The sequence below is a fragment of the Sinocyclocheilus rhinocerous genome, unplaced genomic scaffold (assembly GCF_001515625.1).
Source record: "Sinocyclocheilus rhinocerous isolate Xijiao unplaced genomic scaffold, SAMN03320098_v1.1 scaffold677, whole genome shotgun sequence".
Lineage (NCBI taxonomy): Eukaryota > Metazoa > Chordata > Actinopteri > Cypriniformes > Cyprinidae > Sinocyclocheilus > Sinocyclocheilus rhinocerous.
The window spans coordinates 1,442,452-1,451,075 of record NW_015633185.1 but is presented as its reverse complement, the minus strand read 5'-3'; the positions used below and the strand labels follow the sequence as shown (position 1 = coordinate 1,451,075).

The 8,624-nt window shown below is 38.3% G+C and overlaps 1 protein-coding gene across 1 annotated transcript in view; it reads right to left on the bottom strand.

Annotated features, from left to right (window-relative positions):
- Window positions 1-47: 47 nt before the first annotated feature.
- map3k21 (mitogen-activated protein kinase kinase kinase 21) overlaps window positions 48-8,624 on the bottom strand; it is a 23,608-nt gene continuing 15,031 nt past the window's right edge. The window contains exons 6-11 of the mRNA XM_016556810.1: window positions 7,711-7,833; window positions 7,200-7,304; window positions 6,573-6,723; window positions 6,259-6,353; window positions 3,750-4,439; window positions 48-1,153 (exon numbers count right to left, since the gene is read on the bottom strand). Of these exons, the coding sequence (XP_016412296.1) occupies window positions 768-1,153; window positions 3,750-4,439; window positions 6,259-6,353; window positions 6,573-6,723; window positions 7,200-7,304; window positions 7,711-7,833 (1,550 nt within the window). The 3' untranslated portion in view covers window positions 48-767. The remainder of the gene's footprint in view (window positions 1,154-3,749; window positions 4,440-6,258; window positions 6,354-6,572; window positions 6,724-7,199; window positions 7,305-7,710; window positions 7,834-8,624) is intronic.

Sequence of the window (8,624 nt, the reverse complement as noted above, 5' to 3'; positions counted from 1 at the left end):
ATTTAGGTTATGCAACCTAAAAAGCTATAGGCATGTGTACACTTCTAAAAGACATAATTAGATCAAATGCATCTGACTTAAAGCTATAAAAGGAGAGAGTCCATGAGGTGTCTATCCAATATAACTTTAGGAAAAAAATAATGTTCCAAACAATTATCAGAAAGAAATTATGCTGACCACCAGGAATCAATTTCAAACAGGTCATAAAAAACAAAACCCTGAAAATGTAATGTATTAGTACAGGAAAAATAATGAGCTATGTAGGGAACTTGAAAGCGCTGTTTGAGCTAGCAAACACGAGGTCTGTTAGCTACATTAGCTATGCCACTTCATCTGTACAACTATTATTATTTATATAAACACTGTGGGCCCCGTTTATGCCTTTCATATGACATTACGTGATATGAAATCAAATGACAAAAATGCCTGAACACTTTAAAAATCAGTAGTTTCTAACAGAATCTGAGATCTTGCTCATCAGTGTAAAAGGTTTACAAATCAAGTCACTTTGTAAAAACTACAAACCAGCAATTCTAACTGTAAATTCAGTGGAATGCTGATCATTCACTTCATATATGTCACTTCATATTAAATTACATATCAAAGTAAACAGCATATAAATAAAAGTACCACAGAATATCTCCAGCAGCAATGGCTCAAATATTGATCAAAGGCCATGATGTTAATCTTGGGGAAAAAAACACCAACTAAATGTCATGTTGAACAGACAGATTCAAGACAAAAGATTGTTCCAGATGCAGCTTATTTCAGGATAAAAACTTCTTCTCCAGTTCGAAGACAGACGGTCGACTTGGTGTGCTCTGTATTCGACAGAGGGGAACTGTGCAGTCTCGTTTTTGACCCTCTGTGTCCATATCCAGCAAAGAGCAGCCCATTTTGACCTCTGAGGGGGGGACCATGTCCAAGTTTTGGGCACTCTTCTCCCCAGAGTAGTGCCCGAGAGAATAGCTCTTATTTCGGCTCTTTAGAAGAGCCCAGGAGTGAGGTTTGCTTCTTAGGGAAAGCGGTCTGGGTCTAGATACTGACTCCCCGGAGGCTTGCTTCTCTTGAGCAGGCTCTCTGTCAGCCTTCTTTTTCAGGGAAGTGGTAGAGGAATCAGGTGGACTGGCCTGGAAGTTACTGTTGCCATTAACTAAAGCAAAGAAAGTAACATCATTAATAAACAATATTTGAAAACAAAACTTCAGTTATGGGTTAATGCAGAAATGAGCAGAGCAAAAAAAAAAAAACCTTAAAATCAACAGCGTAAATTAAATGCACTAAAGATGCACAACATATTGCTACCATAATGCTTATCAGCTGTTATTAAATTTTTTTTTAATTATCTTGCGGTATTCAGAGTTTAATTTCACATACTCATTTCCAATTAATTTTACATTTAGAAAATTTAGATAATATATTTTTTAGATAAAATATATAATTTAATAACAATATAATCAAATCAAATCAAATGAAAATCTGCATTGGACGATATTCAGTGTTTAATTTTACATACTAATTTTCATGTATTTTTTAATTTTTTATTTAGATTACCTTTGCTGTTATCGAATAAAACACTAATGATTAAAAAGATGCACCGATTGCAATTTTTGCTGATTCCGAATTTCATTCTAAGAACTATTGACAGCATATACAAAAAAAAATCTACTTTTTTCAATGCAAATATTATTTACATAATAAAAGAAATTATTAAACATTTCAATTCCCCCAATCTGGACTAAGTTACAGATGTTCTCTCACTTCAACAACTCTCAAAATAAAGTGCTCTGTGACTGGAAAGAGGTAGAAATAACAACAAACTGAAAATGAGTTGCAGTATATAAAACAGATATCATTTCCCACTACGTTTAGAAATGGTCATTTGTTTTCCTAATCTTATCGAATGTGTCATCGTTCACAACAAATTTTTACATTGTTTCAATTAATTAAATTAGAATAATAAAAAACTGTAGTCTCGCTACCATTCAAATGAAATCAGTATCAACAAAATCCATCTTTCCACTGCAGGAAACACAGAAGCTGCATCTGAAGTGGCATTAGATGCATTTACACAGACTGTTTGATGAAGCTGAGTTGCTATAAATGCATTTACACTGCAAAATTGCAAATGCATAAATAATTTTATAAGATTAATGTTTTAAATAACTTTTGTTGGGAAAAACGCAATGATACTTTTCAATATGAAACTAAAGCACCAGTAGGTGGCGGCAAATGACTGAGTGAGTCACTTAGTCATTCATTCAACTGATTCATTCAAATGGCCGATTCATTCAGAAATCAGGCAAGTGACTGTCTTTATGAATGGGTCATTGAATCATTGACTCACTGATTCGTTCAAAAATGTGGATTCATTCAGTACACCACCACTGTGTGCTGCTTGGAGTCACACTGTGCTGTGGCTTTGATTGGAACCATTTTCATTTGTGAAATTGAGCAAAAACAGTCAATAATTGTATCTAAAATGTAAGTCCCTTTATTTTAACTTCTTGTTTATTGAACTACTATTGTATAAAAGTAGAGTCACATTGCAATCATGTTGATATTCTGGGAAACATCTTGTTCGTGTAATGTTGTTAACCTATATTACATATTATAAATATAATTTTTCTACCGCAGTGGGCATCTGTAACTTTCTGTGAATTACTTTGTGTGTGCTGTTGCGCTCATTTGTTTTGATTTCTGAATGAGTCTCTCTCATTCAGGCTGCACGAGCCTCATCTGGCACAACATAAATACATTATCAGTCGCCATTTACACTGAATGGAATTAAATCACAATCATTCTTGCGCAAAAATTTTTGGTGGCCAAGTTTCAGTGCTTCCCTGGTAATTTTTGTTATTGACGTTTTAATCAGGCTTATGGTCCGGTCAAGCAAGTGAAGTTCTCTCTCACTGGGATTGTAAAAAATCTACTTGTCCCAGACAAGCGTTAATCGAGCCCTGTGGTTCTCCCACTGTTTACTTTGGCCCTACACATATTACAAATTGAGAAATTTGTGTCTTCTTCACTCACAGTGAAGAACTTCCACGCCGACGACATTTTTACATGCGGATGTGAACGTGGGTGTGATGTCAAAACGGACCGGCTCAGAATTGGCAGACTGACCGGCCGGTCACCGGTCCGGGACGATCACGCAGAAAATCGGCTAATTCCGGTCCCTGGCCGGTCGATCGGTTCATCTCTATTAAAAACCATTCAAAGTCATCTAAAATACAAATTTTTCATAGTGTAAATTATGATGTTGTGATGTCTATATTCACTTGTATCATTTAAAATGATCAGTTATATATTTTATACACTGAACAAAATTATAAACGCAACACTTTTGTTTTTGCCCCCATTTTTCATGAGCTGAACTCAAAGATCTAAGACTTTCTATGTACACAAAAGGCCTATTTCTAATAAAACTGCACATTTTAGAGTGGTCTTTTATTGTGGCCAGCCTAAGGCACACCTTTGCAATAATCATGCTGTCTAATCAGCACCTGTGAGGTGGATGGATTATCTCGGCAAAGGAGAAGTGCTCACTAACACCGATTTAGACAGATTTGTGAACAATATTTGAGAGAAATAGGCCTTTTGTGTACATAGAAAAAGTCTTAGATCTTTGAGTTCAGCTCATGAAAAATGGGGGCAAAAACAAAAGTGTTGCATTTATAATTTTGTTCAGTATACATTATTTTGACAAAATAGTATAGAATTTTAAAAGATAACACCACATTACTCACTGGTCTGACACACAGCAGGGCTGGACTTCTTTCTCCTAAGTCGAGAGTTGGATCCAGAAGTATGATCTTGTACAGGGGCAGAGGGAAGAACATCACTAGTGCCTGTATGCTGATGTGTCTGGGAATTGCTAGCTGGAGTCTCGTTCAGTGGGTTATACCCAGACCCCTCAAAATCTGACTGCAGGAGGCACTTGGTGGAGTTGCACTCAGAAATCGATGACATGGCGAGTAGGTTTACGGGTCCTGCGGTAACCTCATCCTTGCGTGAGCGGCCACCAGGGGGGCTGGTGCTGCGGCGGAAGCGAGTGGCACGCTGAAACAGGCCCTGTTTTTTCTTCTCCTCACGTGGCTCTGGTTCCTCATTAGCAGCACCCTTACACACCCCCCGCAGGTCGAAGCCGAATGCGACAGATGCCAGGATGGAGGCACAGCCATAGAGAACAGCATCTGTGCGCCGGCGTGTGGTGGTGCGCTTCAGGCTGTTGGTGGGTGTGTGCTGCGGTGTGGTGCTGGTGGAACTTGTGGATGTTGTTGGGTCTTCCTGGCTCTCACCTCCACCAGCTGGCCCCTGGCTCTCTCCCTGTTCATCTTTCCACAGAGGTAGATCAATATAAACCTGGTTGGGGAACTTCAGTTGCTTTGGTTTGTTGTCAGATCCATCAGCAGAACATACTTCATCTTTATTGGTTCCTGGGAAAACAACATAAAACAAGTTAACAAAGTTTGGGTTCTGTAAGATTATTTTGGAAATTTTATTAGAATGATTTCTGAAGGATCATGTGACACTGAAGACTGGAGTAATGATGCTGAAAATTAAGCTTTGCCATTGAAGGAATAAATTACATTTTAAAATATTGTGTATTCAAATAACACTTCTTTTAACAGTACTTCACAATATTACTGTTTTAGTATATTTTTGGTAAAAATAAATGCAGCCTCAAGGAGCATAAGAGACTTCACAAAAAAAAGTTTTTAAACTTTTAAACAGGCTTTAAAAAAAAGAAAGAAAAAGAGTTAAAAACACGCAAGCAATTTGGAAACAAGATTAGATAGAATCTAGAAAGAACAGATTTATTAATTGTGCATATTTAATAGTTAAATCAATATAGTATTAGTACTAAATGAGAAGTAGTAAATGCCAGAAGATAGAAAATGACTGTGTTCCACCAAAATACAGCAGAACGTTGCACATAAATGGGTGCCATGACACAGTGGCTGTGTCCGAAATCTCCCCCACATCCTTAAACAGGGCACTATTGGGGGGACAGCCATTTGTGTCATCCGAAACCATAGGGGACGTTATTGAGTGCATTCAGTCAAACCCATAATGCACCTCAATAACGAGTGTACAACCGATGTACACTTAACGGCTACAGAATACCTAAAATGCACTGTGAGGGTTGTGCCAAATGAATTCCCACGTCTCGCCTGAAGATGGCACCTGCAGCTGAATCATCCATCCATCCATTTTCCAAACCGCTGGGCCAATGTGGGTACAGCGTAATATCATACAGGGTGCATCTTGCTCCCTAGCTCCCGACCTTTTGAACCAGTATATCATGTACACAAATCCAGTCACTGGTAGTACCCTGGCTCACTGCACATTGGGACAGTGATTACTCAATTTCCAGCGACATGACTACGTACAATGTCAACAGACATCATTGCTGGAATTAATCAACAACAGGCAGGACCAATTTCTTTTTGATATTGTTTTTATTCTCTTTAAATTATGTTCTGTTACATGTCCTTACAACATTTCAGTTAAATATTAATTATAAATGTTAACTAGATGTGTTAACTACCTGTCTAGCGATGTGTGTTTATGCTGAAATACATAAAAAAAAAAGGTTTGTCTTTTCAAATCCTCTATTGCGCGCGTCATTTATATTTATCGAGTTGGCTCCTGTGGTTTAGGTTTAGTGCTTCAGAAATGTGACGCAATTTCCGGTAAGGGAGCATAGTGAGCATCGATGCTCCCTAGCTTTTGTGGTGCATTGTGGGATTTTTCAGGGAGTGAACGTTCCAGTGCACTGGAAAGATTTCGCGATTGAGACAGCCCTTAAAACGACTCCCTGATCAGTGCCCTGACTACTGACCTAGGGAGCTGATTGAGATGCACCCACAGGTATACATTTCTTTTTAATTGATTATTAACTAGTTTAATTAAGGTTTATACATGCTAGTTTCCATGACAGTTCAAGATAAATCTCTTCTACACATGTAGCCGCCAGTTTTCTAACTTTCAAATGATTATTAAACAGCAAGTACAAATTATGCAAAAGCAGCAGCCCTTCCGGTGCACTCGGTGCATTTGAATTCACTCACTCCTTCAACTGGACTAGATTAGTGGACTAATGTAGGGAATAGTGAATGAGGGTATAGGGGCTATTTTGAACAAAGCAACATTAATGTAATTTCTTTGCAACACGAATAAAAGATATAACAGACAGCGATGAAAATTGAGTACATGGAAAAAATAAATGGAAGATGAGCCTTCTTTACATACCCTGCTCCGCAAATAATGCTGCCAATGGAACAGATTTCTGGGCCTTCATAAGACTAGTGGACCAGGGACTGCTTCCATCTGAAAGAGGTCGAACTCTGAAGACAAAATGACAGTGACACCCACAATTTATAACTCATTAGAACACATCTGAATCATGAGATTTACTGAATCATTAAAAAAGGTAGCATACATTACAAGCTTAAATCACACACAACAATTTTTTGTATTCAATTTTATTTTTATAAAAATATTTGTCTTTGTTTCAAAAAAAAAAGAAAAAAAAGGAGCACAAAAAAATAAACACCAGTTCTAACCTTTCAGTACAATTTGCTCCTTCCTTGGTCTGCACAGAGCTTGGTCCCCATGTGCGGCCCTTCTTCTTAAACCCTTTCTTAACATCTTCAAACTCCTCAGGTTTGTAATTGGTGCTTCGACCCCATGTCCTGTTGCTCTCATCCAGGGTCACTAGAGATGAAGATACATAGAATTTGAAACAGAATTGCTAATACTAACAGAAAATGTCTTAACTGACATTCCCAATTTGTCACACCACAGACTGAGATTCAATATATTAGTCCTTCACAGAGGAGTAGCAACAGCTTTTTAGTCAATCATCACTGGTGAACAAGTGTTAGATCATTACAATCATTCTCGAAAATTGTTAATGGAGCTTCAGGAAGGATATTGGGTTGACCTTAAACTATTGAAGTACCAGCTCAAGGTCTACCAAAATATACATGATCCCAAAGGCAGTCAAAGCAAACTCATTACAAACCATTACAATTCAAAAGCATCAAGCAATGTGTTACGGCAACCATTTGTATCCCAAAGTCACCAAAACAAACAGAGATGCTGTGAAGCCAGAGCAGTAGTGATCAGGAATCACACCAACACACAGTTAGATGGGGTGGCTTTGTCTCACAGGACCACAGTGTCCTTGCCTTTCTTCCTAAACCCGCTAGGAGGTTTACACTCGCTTGTGATATCCACATCCTGGTGATACACAAACATACTGCCCCTTCGGCTAGTGTCACTTGGGTGGCTCACTGATGGGAAGAAAATAAGTTACAAACGTGTAACAAACATAAGATTCAGACTGGCAATGACCTTGATGGATTTTTTCGTCACACTGAGTTGCTCACAAATAAACTGATTAGTGAGACTGTCTTTGGTACATGATTTTGTTTTATTGTATTGAAACTGGCAAACATTTAATCAGAGAAGGGATATGGGCCAATCCTGATATTAGTTTACGACAATGATGTTGAATTTCAGTTTCTTTTAGGAAGATAAATGGTCGAACTTCCTGTTAAAATAAAGACTAAAACTTTAAACTTCTATTTGCAAACAGCAATATGTCTGATGTTTTTTTTTAACCCACAATCTCAAAAGTATTGGAAAATATCAATCTAGCAGATGCTGCATGAACGTGTAAAAAGAGTGGGCACTTACACTGAATGGCTCTGAGGCGAGGGATCAGTGTAGGGCTGCTGGGGGGGCTGGAGTTGGTGCTGTTGAGGCTTCTTCTCTTGTCCATAGTCGGAGAGGCCTGAACTGTGATTTTATGCTGAAAATCTGTTGAACACAAATAAGGTTATCCCTTAGTAGTATTTAAATCCCTTTAAACATTTCTACGTCAGCCACAATTTACAATAACATTTAAAGGGGTCATAAGGTGCGATTTCAAGTTTTCCTTTCTCTTTGGAGTGTTACAAGCTGTTCGTGAATAGATAAGATCCCTAAAGTTGCAAAGACTAAAGTCTCAAACCCAAAGAGATATTCTTTATAAAAGTTAAGACTCGTCCACGCCCTCCTAAAACGCCTCGTTTAAACACGCCCCCACATGTCTACGTCATTGTGTGGGAAGATTTGCATAACGCCGCCCAAATGTTCACGCAAAGAAAGAAGGCTTAACTTTGATTCTCGCTGTAGTATTGTTGCCGCCGCCGCCATGTCGTGGAGACGCTGTGTGTTTCGTTGTGAAAGCGAAAATACTTTGTTTGGCCTTCCAAAAGAGGACACAACTAGAAATCAGTGGTTAAGTTGTATTTACAACACTGTTCCAGAACAGTTCAACCCAAATATTCAGATGTGAGCAACGCATTTTACGGAGGACGAGGACTGTTTCCTGGGAGAGTATAGCTTACAATGCCGGTGTTCTGACAAATAATACTGACTCACAGCCTGTAAGTACACTTTCATATTTAAAGGATTTGCCACTCATGATTCAAACGCGAGTTTTTAGCAGTGTAGAGTAGCGCTTGTTGTTTGTAATTTCTCCGATCACAAATGCAGACATGGTTTTAAGTTTACGTGGCGCGATACGAAACGCAACGCGTAAGAAGACAGTATAAGTCATTATAATC